The 15,568-nt window shown below is 36.3% G+C and overlaps 1 protein-coding gene across 1 annotated transcript in view; it reads right to left on the bottom strand.

Annotated features, from left to right (window-relative positions):
• Nucleotides 1–475: 475 nt before the first annotated feature.
• The window catches only part of LOC127569680 (uncharacterized), a 37,712-nt gene continuing 22,619 nt past the window's right edge, over nucleotides 476–15,568 (bottom strand). Inside the window, exons 2-5 of the mRNA XM_052014481.1 lie at nucleotides 12,785–13,123; nucleotides 12,601–12,690; nucleotides 4,228–4,323; nucleotides 476–603 (exon numbers count right to left, since the gene is read on the bottom strand). Of these exons, the coding sequence (XP_051870441.1) occupies nucleotides 476–603; nucleotides 4,228–4,323; nucleotides 12,601–12,690; nucleotides 12,785–13,123 (653 nt within the window). The remainder of the gene's footprint in view (nucleotides 604–4,227; nucleotides 4,324–12,600; nucleotides 12,691–12,784; nucleotides 13,124–15,568) is intronic.

Here is a 15,568-nt window from a genome sequence, read left to right as displayed (position 1 = left end):
AATTCTACTTACCATTGACTTCATGGCAGGATTCAAAATGGAATCTGACTGACCCGATTTCTGCTCTGGGTGCATTTAGGACCAGATTAATTAACCCCAATGTGTGGTTTGCTCACTACAACAGGGGACCAGTTAAAAATGGGTCCATTTAAACAGGCAAAGTGTACTCCTCTCAGTGCCATGGATATTGCTGGTGGAACTGCTGAAGAGAATGTTATCTCTTTAGCAGCTGCCTTTGTGGCTGAGATATTGCACACTTGAGAAATATTTTTAATTATGTCTCCTGGGGCTGTGATGGATCCATGGGATGGTGCAGGGAGGAATGCTGAGCTCATATTTTAGCTGCTTGCATGGCACAAGTCTGTGTGAATAACCAAGAAGATGGATAATGGGAGTGCAAATATCGGAAGTTCCTCTGTACACTTTTAATTAACATAGACAAGTTTATCAACGACATTTCACAGTAGCTTTCCTCTCAAGTTTGATCCAAAGGAGTTGTTTGACATGACTTCCCATAGTTAGCATATGCACCTACATAGGTTGAATAAACAATCTCTGGAACATTGCTATTTAAGTTCTCATTCCTCTTCACACCTGGACTCTCTGCAATAAGAATGATAACATTCATTAAATTCGTTGTAGTCATTCTCTTCACAGTCTCCTCATCTAGATTACAAAGTGGAAACCAAGTTATTCTTCATTGTAGAACCAATAACATTAGAAATGTAAAGAAAATTAGCTATTTAGTGCATCCATTCCTTTTTTGTTAATCCTTGTCAGAATTTTTCACCATCTTCAACAATCTCTTGTCTCCCTAGAAACATGGCAATTGTCTTTTGTTTCTCTTTGCATTAAAATTTTCAGTGTTTTTGTGTGGTAACCTATTCCACATGCCTGTTTCCATTTGAGATTACTGGCTGTATTTCCTAATTGCTGGTGATAGTAAATGAACCTTCTGTTTTTGATCAAGGGAGTGTAGCAAAGATTTATATATTGAGACAGAAGTTCTGATGTGAATGTTTGCCAGACTGATTCCTGAGACGAAGGCTTTGTAGCTTGAAGAGAGGTTAAGCAGATTGAGCCAATGGTCTCTAGGATTTAAAAGAATCAGAGCTATTCCCATTAAAATGTACAGTCTCCTGAAGAGGCATGGCAGGATAGATGCAGGGATGGTGTTTCCACTGGCTGGGCTCTCTAGAATCAGGAGGGACAGTTTCAAAATAAGAGGCCAATCATTAAGGACTGAGATGAGAAGAAGTTTCTTCAACTGAAGGGTGGTGAATCTTTAGAATTCACTACCCAAGAGGGTGATGGATACTCAGTTGCTCGAAATATTCAAGGCAGAGATTGATAGATGTTTAGATATTAAAAGAATAAAAGATAACATTATTAGTGGAAGAAAGTGGTGCTAGGGTACAAGGTTAACCATGATCTAATTGAATAGCAGAGCAGGCATAAGAGACAGAATGGTCTGCTCCTCCTATTTCTTGTGTTGTTATGTTGAACTGTTTAGCTGTGAGAATAGCTTTATCAAACATTTTCATCAGCATTGCCAGAGCGGGCAGAAATTTGGTCTGCGGGAACTCTCAGATAAATTTTCTGAGGAACCTCTGGTACATTTTCATGTGTGGGTCCCAAGGTGTGACATGTGGTGAAAAAAACCTTCCTCTGTGATCTTGCACCATTCGGAGAGAACAGAAGGAACTGGTAAAGCAAAGTGGTCTGCGGGCAATGATTAAGGAGGATCTTTAGGTCTACCTGGTGGCTTTTTGACAGTTCGTCACATCAGAGGCTTTTTTTAATTGTCTTTCTGTTCTCTGGTAATAGCAAAACAGTTGAAACAGATATAAATATTGTAAAAATTAAAGTTGTTAGAAACAATTAATAGACAAATGTAACTCATGAGAATGAACTAGAAACAAAAAATATTAATTAAAATAAATAAAAAAGATAAACCACCTGTAAAAATATGGACATGCTGGGGGTTAGAGGTTGCCCCTCTGACCTTCCACTCTGCCACTACCCTCACCAGGGCTCAACACACACGGCTAGGGCATCGAGGACAGTGCCATACGTTGGAAAGGAGTAACCAAGCTGGATAGAAAATGGAAGTGAGGATAAGGAGTTTCTCTCTTAAATAATTTTAATGCTTTTGATTTATATGTGTGTTTTAAAGAGACATTATTAGTTAATTTTTAAAACAAATTTTCTTTGTTACTTGCATTTATTTTGACTATTTTTAAATGTCTTTGAAAAGGCCTTTGATTGCAAAAGTTATCACAAGACCATCAGGGTAATCTGGGGACGGGGCCTTGAATCGCCACTTGCAGTCCACTCCACCTTAGGGGATGGCCATGGAAGCAAGGGCTTTGGCTCAACTGCAGCCATGGTTAGTGTGTCCATAGGGATCACACAGGGGTGGGTGAGGGGATAGGGTAAGCATCTGATCCCCAGCATGTTCTGTACTTCCATGCTGCAATGCACAGGCATACAAGTCAGGAATGGCCTTTTTATAATTCATTATTTGTTATCTAGGAATCACTGGCATGACCAACATTTATTGTCCATTTCTAATTGCCCTTAAACTGAGCAGTTTGCTAGGGCACTTAATAGTTCATCACATCGGCTGTCTCAAGTCACATACAGTCCAGGGCGAGAGAAACGAAGGACTGCAGACTCTGGAATCTAGATGAAAAACACGATGATGCTGAAGAAGGGTCCTGAACCGTAACATTGACTGCCTGCTGAGGTCCTCCAGCATCATTGAGTTTTTCATCTAATGTACAGGGCGAGTGAAGATGGCAGATTTCCAGCTACCAAAGGATATTAGTGAACTATGTGGGGTTTTATATGGATCTAATAATTTTGTGGTCATTACAAAATAATGATGTTTTTTTTTTAAAATTCCAGTTTGTTAATTGAATTTAAATTCCTCAGCTGTTGTGGTGGTATTTGAATTTAGGTCATGGGATTACTAGTCTGGGAACTGCACTGCCATTGTATGTTGACACCATGAAAAGGACATAATTGGCAGTTCTCTCCTGAACTATCAGCTGAAGAGGAGCACAACCCAGGCCCAAGTTCTAAATTTCACAGAAAAAAATACAGACTGTCCCCAGGTAACAAACAGGTTCTGTCCCTACAGATGTCCATAAGTCAATTTTGTCCTGAAGTCAGAAAATGCAGAAAAATCGCTCAGTATGGTAACCATGCTTTGACAATCTTGTAACGAATGGAATCAAAAGCACATACGACTGATTAGAAAGAACAATTTGCAAAAAGTGGAGAGCGAGAGGAAACTGCTTCTGCCTTCTGTAAATATGAATGTCGGATTTTTATATTATGGGAACTCATTTGTGTGTAGGGCGTGTCCATAAATTGGGCGTTCGTAACCTGGGGATGTGCCAGATTAAGTTGAATGGAATATTGAAATGTATATCCCACAAGAGCCTTTTGTAACAGATATTCAGTCTCCTTCTTTGTAATTCAAAGACATGTCCAGATTTGAATTTCTTATTGTGTTATTTCTTGATCTATTAATCAAGATTAAATCCTATACTGGCTGCTAAATACCAGGTAAGATAACAAAAGTAAGAAAATATAATATGACATTTAGCTTTGTGTTATGTTGCTGGTGAACTTGCTCAATGTTCTGCTTTTAATTTGTCTCCTTTCTCTCCGAAGCACTGACTCTTGTTATCTGCCCACTAGTACTTTATTACACAGAATTTTCCATTTGCAACTCTGGACAGTAAAAGGCATTAGAATATCAGGGCCAAGCTGAATTCTGTCCTCACCTGAATTCTCCATTTGGAAGTCAACAAATGATTAATAGAGATTGGAAAGCTGGGTGGTGTCTACTCCACCGGCTCCCAATTTAGCCCTGGGGACATAGCGATCACACACAGCAGCTCAGCCACAATCCTGGCTGAAATCAAATGAACCTGGCAGTCAAAATTGGGGACCATCTAATCTTCCTACCTCTAGATTGATGGCTGAGCAGTGGAAATAAAAAAATAAATAAAGTAAGTTATGAATCCTTCCTACTTCCACACAGCTTATTGGAATTTGCATGATTATTATATGCTCTCACATCATATATACATAAAATCTGATTTAAAGATTATTTTTAAAAAGAGTTTCTTGCACTGTTGATGCCAGTAAATGTATTGTCATAAAAACAAATTATTATGTCACAGCATATTATATAAGTTTGGAAAGACTCACCAGTGACTGAATTTTTCTGCAGTCTTCTCCATATGAAGTATGTGAGTATAACACAGATTACAATTGTTCCAAGCAGACTGACACTAATGATAATGGCTACGGGGAAGAAATAAAATGCAAGGTCAATGCAAAGAAAACTGATAAAGTGCCTCCGAGTCATTTAGGGGTATGGTTTATTAGTAAATCTGAAACTCCAGCAATGCTTTTCCAGCAAGTGATGCAAAATTTAAATCAGTTTCAAGTTTCGGGAGTCCTACCAAATGACATCCAAGGAACTAAATGATCCTAAGTGGGGCAGTTTTAAATAGCATCCTACTATCAAAATGAAAATAATGTGCCAAGAAAGTTAGGAGATGTTTCCTCTCATTTAAGGACAGCAAGACTTATTATATTTTCTGTAACAATAGAAATAGACAACTGCTAGTGTATTTTTTGTCCTCGTGAAATATTGAAACAAAGAAAATATATTAAAACATTCACTTCAGCAATACCAAAAGTACCCATGAATTTGTGAACTCTGAAAGCATATTTTATCATTGATTTCCATTAATTTGATCATGTCAAGACCAAAAGACCATAAGAAGTAGGGAAAGGAGGGGGCCATTCACCCCGTCGAACCTCTGACACTATCCAAAAAGATCATTGATAATTCAACATTCTTGAAGTCCATTATCCCCATAACCTCTTGATTCCTTTACTGATTAGAAGACTATCTATCTCAGCTGTAAACATGCAAAGGATTCTACCTCCACAGCTCTCTATGGTTAGAATTTCCAAAGACTCACAATCTGCTGAGAGAAGAAATTCTTCCTCAACTCTCTTAAATGGGCATCTCCTTTATCTGAGACCATGCCCTCTGGTCCTGGACATACCCACTAGACACATCCACTCTCAGCACTATGCTGTCCAGCCCACTAAGAATCTTATTTTTTCAATATAATTGTATCTCATTCTTCTAAACCCCATTGAATGAAGTCGAAACTATCCAACTTTTCTTCATAGGATAATCCCTCCATAACTTGGATTATCCAAGGGAATCTTCTCTGAACTGCCTCCATAAGATAATATTTCCCTTAAAAAGGGGGACAAAAACTTTACAGTGCTCTAAATCTGGTCTCACGAGTGCACTGTACAGTTGCAATAGGAATTCCCTACTTTTATTCTCCAAATTCTTTGAAATAAGGGGCAAGGTTCCATTCGTCTTTTCTATTATCTGCTGCACTTGTCTGCTAACTTCCTTTGTTTCATACACAAAGACCCCAGATCCCTTTGTGCTCGTTATTTGCAGTTTTTCTCTATTTAAACAATTCTCTGTTCTTTCATTCTTCTTTTCATATTTTCCCAGATTATACTTCATTTGCCAACTTTTTGCTCACTTGCTTATCAATACCTCTCTGTAAACACTATATGTCTCTTGCAAATAACCTTACTATCTATTTTTGTGTTGTGTCCAAGTTTGGCCACCAAAATTCTCTTCCTTCCCCCAAGTCATTAATATATACTTTAAACAGTTATGGTCCCGAATGTTTTCCCTATGAAACCCTATTTGACACAGGTTGCCAAACTGAAAATGACCCTCTTATCCTTATTCTAAGCTTTCTGCCAGTTGACCAATCCTCTATCCCTACCAGTGTATTATCTTCAACACTATGGGCTTGTATCTTCTGACATAATCTTTAGTGAGGCCCCCTTATCAAATGCTTTCTTGAAGTCCAAATACAATTACAAGTCCAAATACTGTTCCCTTCCGGTCTAGTCAAGATTTCGTCAGAAAACTCAAATAAATTTGTCAGACACAATTTCCTCTTCAAGGAACCGTGGTGACTCTGCTTGATTTCATTATGATTTTCCAAATGTTCTGCTATCAGTTTCTTAATAATTGATTCTAACATTTCCCCAGTTATGAGTATTAGGTTGATCAGCCTATTGTTAGCATCTTTTTTGTATAGGATTGTCACATTGGCAGTTTTCCAATCCTCTGGTGCTTTTACAAAATCTAAGAATTTTTGGAAGATTACAACGGATGTATCTATCATCTCAACAGCCACTACTTTAGGATTCTAGGAAGCAAGGCACCTGGGCCAGTGGACATATCAGCCTTTTGTTACTTTTGTTTGCCTAATACTATTTCATTAGTGATGCTGATGATACTTAATTCTTCTCTGGCATTATTCAGTATTAATGGAATGTTCAAAGTATCAGTTAGGCAAAGACATTGCTGGCAGTTTTACTTTGATATAACTATTAATGCAAAAGTTATCCTTGATAGTACGTAATACCCCATTGCATTCATTCTGAAGGGCAATATTTTAGAATTTTATTGGGATTGTCTGCATCAATGTTTTGTCCTTTTGGAAGAACAGGGCTCTATTCTTTTACTTAAACTGTTCAAAATTTACAATGTACAATTGTCTTTTGATGTCCTTCTTAACCATTGAAATCAACTTCCTCTTCCATGGCTCTCCAGTGACTGTGTTTTATAAATTTATTTTTTTAAGGATATTTTTCATTCATTAATGGTGTTGGAACATCAAAGATACCGTGAACAACCTTTCTAAAATATGAAAAGAGCTTCTCAGAACATTGATAATTATACAGTTATATAATCATACAGTTAGGTACTGGTTTTGTGTATAATTATTCTCTGCTTTCAGTATTGTCAGGGAGATCCTCTGTTATATTTCACCTGATTGCCTTAGCAAAAAGCTAAGGAGAACAGAAGGCATTTTGACATAATATCCCAAGATAGTTCCACATTGAAGGAAGGAATGGAGCAGAGCTAGTATCCATTTTTACTTCAGATAAAATTTACATTCAAACCTTATTGTTAAAACTTGTTGGATCAGAAGATTAGTTGAAGGCTTCTATTATTTCTAATCGGGGTTTGAAAAGGATAATTATAAGAAACCTCTACATTTTGAAATTTACTTTTAACTATGAATGAAAATGACTTTATTTGTATATCTCCATCGATATTGTATATGTACAGTTAGGACGTTAGAGAACCACAGATGGGAAAAGATGTCTTACCGAATGTTGGCCTAATATTGCAACTTTCAGAACAACATCAAACTGAATTTTGAATTTTTGTATTATTATTCAGCTTGATATGCGATTAATATAAATAGCTCCATCCAAATTTCTTCTAATGGAAATTTACTTCTAGGCTTATATGAACGACTTCTTGTCTGACTATCTTGACCTATCTTAAAGTAATATTTGGGAGTTATCTGTACTAAGCCACCTTGTGTCAAGAGGGTCTTGACAGAGAGGTTATAAAGACAATACAAAAACTGTCAGTGTTATTGGCAGTGAGGATCAAAGATACACTTAGTCTGGACAGTTGAGCAGAAAAGTCGCAAATAGAATTTAATCTGGGAAATGTGAAGTTATCCATTTCTGGAGGCATTACGAGACAAGTGAATCTACAATAAATGGGAGGATATTGGATGGTGTGGACGATAAGTGCCAGGGATTTTGGAGTGTGTGTTCACAGATCTTTATAGGTAGCAGGTCAATAAGGTAATTAAAAAGGCAAATGGGATACTTTACTAAATAAGGCTTGGGCTACAAGGAATAGGAGGTTATGAAATTACTCTATACAATGTTAGTTAGAACAGAGCTCAAACATTGCATACTGTTCTCGTCACCGGAGAGATGTGATTGTACTGGAGACCGTGCCGAGGAGATTTACAAATATATCACCAAGACTAGGGAGTTTTAATTATGAGGAGAGATTGGCTAAGGTAAGGCTGATTTCTTGGGAAAGAAGACTTAATTCAAGTGTATAAAATTATAAGTGGCCTTGCTATGGTGGATAGGAAGATATATTCCCCCTAGCAGAAGTTCAAAAACCAGTGGATACAGATTTTAAGTCATTAAGTGAAGGATAGAGGGGAAGTGAGAAAGAAAGATGCAACCAAAGTCTGGAACTCATTGCTGAAAGGGCTGAAATCCTCTCAGGTTTTAAAAGTACTTGGATTTGCACTTGAAAATCCATGACCTGCAGGGCTACATGTCGGATGCTGAAAGCTGGGATTAGAGTGCATAGATCCTTTACAACAGCATAGGCAAGATGATCGAATGGTCTCATATGTTGTACATTTTCTATCATCTCTACCTTAGCTGTCACAAGCATTGATTATAGAGGTTTAGCTTCCTCTAAGCTGTCCACTACTGTCGACTTGTTGTGTCATTTTTCCATGCATATTTTTCAGGACATGTCACTCGGTTAATGTAACCAACACCCGTTTTTGTAATTTTGCAAATAGTGTTAAGACAATCCCGTATATTGGTAGAATAAATATCAATTAAGAAAATAATAGTGATTTCCATGGAGTTAACAATGCAAATGTCAAATCAAAATTACAGATTGCAGACTTGGGATCATAATTAGAACCTGCCAAATGATTTGGACCTTACATATGAGAAATCTTGCTTTATAATATTTGTTCAGTAGTATTTGTTCAGTAACAAATACTACCAGATGATGGAATTTATCTTATTATTTTATACAGAAAAAAATACACTGTGATTTTAGAAATCCAGCATGTGATTATCAAATCATGTGATTTTGTATATTGGGTTGCCAAAACATGTTGCTTGTATCACCAAAATGCTATTTTCCACCCATCAAAAATAACTGAATGGCAAAAAAAATGAATGAATGATATTTTCCCTATAGATAAGATATTTAACAGCCATCATCCCACTCATTAAACTTCATAAATTAAGTATTGACGGTTATGGACAAATGGAGTTATGCTACTGATTAAGCAGGTTCAACTGAATGAAGGAGCAAGCTTGAGGGATTGAATGGCCAACTCCTGTTCCAGATTTCCTGCATCAGCTGTATGAGGTTTTTTTTTCTTTGGGCATGATTCCGTGTCTCAGTTAAAATGGCACAAATCAGAGAAATGTTGACTTTACACTAATGTCAACAACATTTATCTTCTCTGTCATCATTAGAAGGGCCTATTGTACTGAAAATAATGAAAGCAGAAAATTCTGGAAACACTCAGCAGGTCAGGCTTTTCTGCATTTTCTGCTTTTACTTCAGATTTCCAACAACGTACGACTTTTTGATTTTCATAAAAGGGATGCCATTTCCAATGTATCACCAAGCCAATCTTACCACAGTGCCCCAAACTTTCTAGAAACTAGTTGTTTAAAAGTAAAATTAGTAATAGTTGTACTTTGAATTTACAATTTGACAACCTGATGTGACAGGGAGATCATTAATAAGACACTGTTGCTACATGCTGGTGAGATAAACACTCAAAATCTTAACCTGTCTTTCCTCATAAGATGTTGATCAATCTACCACACATCTGTAATATTTCTGATTTTGTTTGAAGTTACAAGATTAATTTCTTTATTTATTTGTTTTTGATGCCTTTGCCACATCCTGGTTATTGATCTGAAATCTGATGTACAGCATGAAGGAGGCAAAGGCACATTGATGTGTTGTAGTGAGGAAATGGTCTCACACTGGTTGTAGCAGGAAAGCAGCTGACATGAAGACTTGTCCAAAAAAGATTGATCAAACTTTGATAACCCAGTGCATCATCAATGAACACAAAATGCTGGACGAACTCAACAGGTCAGGCAGCATCTATGGAGGGAAATAAACAGTCCAACCTGAAACTTGGACTGTTTATTTCCCTCCATAGATGCTGCCTGACCTGCTGAGTTCGTCCAGCATTTTGTGTGTGTTGCTCCAGATTCCAGCATCTGCAGAATCTCTTGTGGCATCATCAATGAAAATGATGTAGAAAAGAGAAAGTTTAATGTGCCTATGCTATTCAATGTCTCATTCTTATGCTCTTTTTTCATAGTTCTACAAATATTTCTTTTTCAAGTATATATGCAAATCCTTTTGAAAATTGCTTTAGATTTTGCTCCCAGTTTTCTTTCATGCAATGAATTCCAGATTAAGACAATTATGGTGTGCAGTACAAACAATTATTAACAATATTTATTAATAATTATTATTAATACTACCAATATTAACAATTACTTTAATCTGAAATTCATAGTGTGATTAAAAAAAGTGGAAGGAGAGTCTAAAATAACTTTCAAAGGATTTGGATATGTATTTGAAAAAGAATGCACTAGGCTCAAGCAACACACACAAAATGCTGGAGGAACTCAGCAGGTCAGGCAGCACCTATGGAAGGAAATGAACAGATGATGTTTTGGGCCGAGATGTTGACTGTTCATTTCCCTCCATAGATGCTGCCTGACCCGCTGAGTTCCTCCAGCACGTTGTGTGTGTGTGGCTCAGGAATTCCAGCATCTGCAGTCTCTCTTGTGCCACTAGGCTCAAGGACAGCTTCTATCCCGCTGTTATAAGACTATTGAATGGTTCCCTAGTATGATAAGATGGACTCTCAACCTCACAATCTACCTCATTATGACCTTGCACCTTATTGTCTACATGCACTGCACTTTCTCTGTAGCTGTTACACTTTATTCTGCATCCTGTATTGTTTTACCTTGTTCTGCCTCAATGCACTGTGTAATAAATTGATCTGTACAAACAGTACGCATGACAAGTTTTTCACTGTACCTTAGTACAAGTGACAATAATAAACCAATTCCAATTCCAACTGTAGGACAATGAGAAAAGAGCATAGCAATGAGACATTGAATAGCACAGGCACGTTAAACTGAAGGGCCTCTTTCTACACCATTTTCATTAATATTGCATACCGCCAACACAGTGCAATAAACATCTTTTTCCTTTCCCCTGTTCTTCTGTCATGCACCGTGAAGCTGTGTCCTCTGGTTACCGAACCATCTGCCAGTGCACACAGTTTCTGCTTACTTTCTTAAAATCCTTCATAATTTTAAACATCATTAAATCTCCCCTTAAACCTCTGAACTCTAAGGAAAAATTCTTACTTCTCCTGTCACTAGAGATAATGTGATGGAAAAGAATGAAAATGCTCATCATTTTTTTTCAGATGTTATAAATAGGCAGGGTCAATCAAGAGAAAAGTCCAAATTCATCTTTAATTGTATTCCCATTCCCATAAATGTCTATGTATCAAGTAATCAGGTTGATTAGCTGTTTTGTTCACATGTTACCAGGGCAAAGTCAGGAGAGACTACAAAAACTTTATTTCTTCCTGATTCACCATCCTTGCCTAAATAAAAATCCTTCTTACATTGATTTCCACTAACACTTATAATCCAGAGATGATATATAGAAAAGTTTATGCTGGTTTCAATGATAAGGATCCTAATGTAAATGCTGCTGAATGGTTAAAAATCTTACAACATTGTTACTTAGAGGCTGCTGGCAGGTGTTCCACATGAATGTAGATTCCTAGACCTCACTAAGTTCACAATGGATTTGAGTAGATAGTAAAATTTTAGTTCACTTTCCCCATCACTGAACATTGAGAATTTGAAGCATGAAATATGATACTGTCAGGGTTTGAAATAATATGATACGTTTTTGTAACATTAGCTGGAAAAAATAATTATAAAAAATCTTTGCCCTTCACTAAGTAAACAAAAAATAATTAGAGTGTATATTTGATTTGATTTCAGGCTGTAAAACTTGGTGCATAATATTAAATCTGAGCCTATAAATCATTGCTTTAATGCAATATTATTTTAGACAAATTAACATGGTTTTGCCATGTACATCACCCTGTTTTTATTATTTGGATATTTCTTTGTATCAGTACTAAACTTTAAATTAATTTTGTTGTGTTATTTAATTCCTTGGAATACTCAGGTGGGCAGAACATTGAGACTAGAGGCACAAGATCACATGCAAGTTTGCCTTTACCGTTTCTAAGTGGCAAACATTTAAACTGTTATAAAAATACTATTCCAATTTTGATGTTTGCTTTCTATACATATTTAACTTATATATAAATGCAGGCACAGGTATATGTTAGTCAGTCCTTTAATTCTGTTTCACCATTCAATTAAATTGTGACTGATCTGGGCCTCAACTCATTTTACCTGCTATTAATTCAAATTTCCTGATAACCTTAATTAGTGAAAATCTGCGAATCACAATCTTGAAGGTTTCAAGTGAACCAGTGTCTACTAACTTTTGAGGAAAACACCTCAAGTTTTCACAATCCTTTGTGTGAAAATGTGTGTCCTGATTTCACTCCTCAATGAACCAGCTCTAATTATAAGATTGTGCACTCTTGTTGATTTACCCATCAGCAGATAAAATTTCTCTTTTTAGCCTAACAAATTAATTTTATCATTTTAAACATCTCAGTTAAATCATCTCTTAAATATATTTATGTACCTCTGGTCTCATTCTAATAAACTTAATTTGGTACCATTCGAAGTTTACCCCTGATCAGCCAGATTAAGTAATTGATGCTATAAACTTACCAGTGAATTTCCAACTTTTGTTGAACTCAGCACTTCTTGTCATATTTTCTCCATGTTTAATCTGTTCATCATTGAGATCATTTGTTTTGGCTTTTAAAATAGGATATAGAATTCTGTTACTAGAAGAATCCAGGTCAAACAAATCCTCTTTTTTAATGTTATTCCCAACATCTGAAGAACTTACCAATGATAAGCAACTGTTTTGTTATTGTCACTTGCTTCCCTGTAGTGATATCTGACAGTGTCACAGTGTAATATCCTGTATCATTCAGTTGAATGTTAGTTAATACAAAGGAGCCATCTTTAAAATCTTTCACCCGTCCTTTGTAACCTTGAAAGATAGTGATCTCACGTTCGCCATAGGGGAGGGATATGATACTGGGTTGGCTTGTCCCACATTTCTTCCATTCTATTGATTGATTCAGACAAGGTGTACAATTTATGGAAAATAACACATCTTCTCCAATGGTGGCATTGATCAGTTCTACCATTTCAGCACCTTTTGATGGAGTCACAATCTGACCTGCAAAAAAAGAACCAAAAATGCAATGGCACTGGCTGTGATTTAATCTGGTTTCGCTTGATTAAAGGGTCAGGGTGATTAATTATCTAAAAGGTAAATCAAGTGATACAATCAAATATACCAGGCTTAGTCAACACTAAGTACAGTGTTCATATCAAATCATATAGAATGCTGAAGCTAGGTAAAAGATTATGGCTGTACAGTGTAAGGCAAAGCATGTGCAACACCCTTTCAAACAGTGAAAATCAGGTCATAATACTATGCTGTGAAATAGACTTCTCCTTAACTCCCCTCAGATTCTTTCACCAATTATTTTAAATCAACATTCTTTCACTTTTCTCCTTAAATTTCTAAAAATCTGTCATCATTTACCCTCAATCATCTCTGCCCTAAGGAAAACAATCCCTGATTTTGAGAAACAAATTGATCACTTACTTTTAAATAACAAGATGCACAGCTTGAACATTACAGCTTTAATTATATAAGTCATGCTGCCGTGATCACACTGGTGTTCTGAAACAAAAAAAACCTACGTTGGTGATTTTAGTAAAGCTGACGCGTGCGTGTGTGGTTAGACCAGCTTTGTCAATGAACACTGTCTCACCCACACATTAGCATATTGAAATGAGTTCTTGTCGTTCGTGTTCTCTGCAAGCGGAAGTGAATATAAAGTTCAGCATGTATGTTATAAAGAGCATAAGTTCCGAAATGAAGTAAATGATTATCTCCATGTAACATTAAATAGGTTAGAATCCACACTACCACTAGTCCATTGGCGGACAATGTCAGAAATCAAAATGTACAATTTTGATCAACTTTTAAGAATAATATTTTCCAGAATATGTCATTTTCAAATTCAATTAGATCAAAGCAATAGTCACCACAATGGGAAAAAAATAAGTAGTTCACATATTAAGACCTACAGCAGAGTAATACTAGAACCATTTGGAGTTGTCCTCTCAATCCACTTTATTATATTACACTCCACAGCTTACTTGCTGCACAGGTCCTATCCCTAACAAGTACACTGGAATGTTTGATTTACAGGCAGCTTTCAATCTTATTCCATTAACCTGCTGTTGAACCAGAATTGTTGAATTTTAAAACAGTCTCCCTTTCACAACCATAGATTCTGAAACTTTTTAATCTAGTTATATAAGTCAACAATAAAGCAAGGCTGAAATGCAAAATCTTTTTCAAACTTCTTACATGGATTAAAACCTATTAATACTGGATTTTAAAACAGAGTTTTAAATAAGTTTTTTATCCATCTGATTTAAAAAAATCTTAAAAAAAGACATATTATTCAAATTCTGAAATTATATTGGTAGAAAAAATATCATTGCATTGGTATTATTAAACACATAAAGAATAATGAAAATAACTGGAATAATGAAATGATCATATTGAATTTAAAAAATCCTTGAATTTTAAGGCTTTTGGAATTGGCATTGGCTTATTATTATCACGTACCAAGGTACAGTGAAAAACTTGGCTTGTATACCGTTCATACAGATCAGTTCATTACACAGTGTATTGAGATAGTACAACGTAAAACAATAAAGAATGCAGAGTAAAGTTTCACAGCTACAGAGAAAGTGCAGTGCCGGTAGACAATATGGTGCAAGGTCACAATAAGGTAGATTGTGATGTCAAGAGTCCATCTTATCGTACTAGGGGACTGTTCAATAGTCTTATAATAGCAGGATAGAAACTGTCCCTGAGCCTGGTAGCACATGCTTTCAGGCTTTTGTATCTTCTGCCTGATGGGAGAGGGGAGAAGAGAAAATGTCCAGGGTGGGCGTGGTCTTTGATTATGCTGGCTGCTTTACTGAGGCAGTGAGATTTCTGACTTTTCAGGTTGTGTTATGGTATGGAGGTTTAAATCAAATTGATCAATTATTGACTTAAAACCTTAAGATGGCCCCTAATATGATGATAAAGTTATTCAGCAGGTCATTACTAGAAACATCTCAATTTCTAGCATTCACAATTATCCATTAATTTTATTTGACTGAGTCTTTCACTTTTGTCTAAAATATTCTCCATCTCCTTGTTGGTTGCCCAGAAGGTGATCTTTCCTCTGGCCTGTAAGTGGGGTGAAACTTAATCCAATGGATGTGTGAACATACTGTTTAATACCCCATTCATTGCAATGCACAGTGCTACCAAATTGTCATTATTTGTCAAAGTACCATAGTACCATTATTATCTCAACTATTTTTTTCAAAGATGACTGGTTATGCAAAGTCATTTCACTTTTTTAAAATAATGCCTATTTGCTTCAACTATTTGTGTGAAGTTTTAAGCAATGGTTTGCACTCTGTGGTTTACTGCTTTAGAAGCTGCCATCGTCATACCTTACACAACCTTCTATTGCTATTACTGAAACTGCTGACTTTCTCCCCCACCTATCATGTGCCTTTTTCCCAGTATGTTCCTCGC

The sequence above is a fragment of the Pristis pectinata genome, chromosome 4 (assembly GCF_009764475.1).
Source record: "Pristis pectinata isolate sPriPec2 chromosome 4, sPriPec2.1.pri, whole genome shotgun sequence".
Lineage (NCBI taxonomy): Eukaryota > Metazoa > Chordata > Chondrichthyes > Rhinopristiformes > Pristidae > Pristis > Pristis pectinata.
This window is presented reverse-complemented; position numbering and strand designations above follow the sequence as displayed.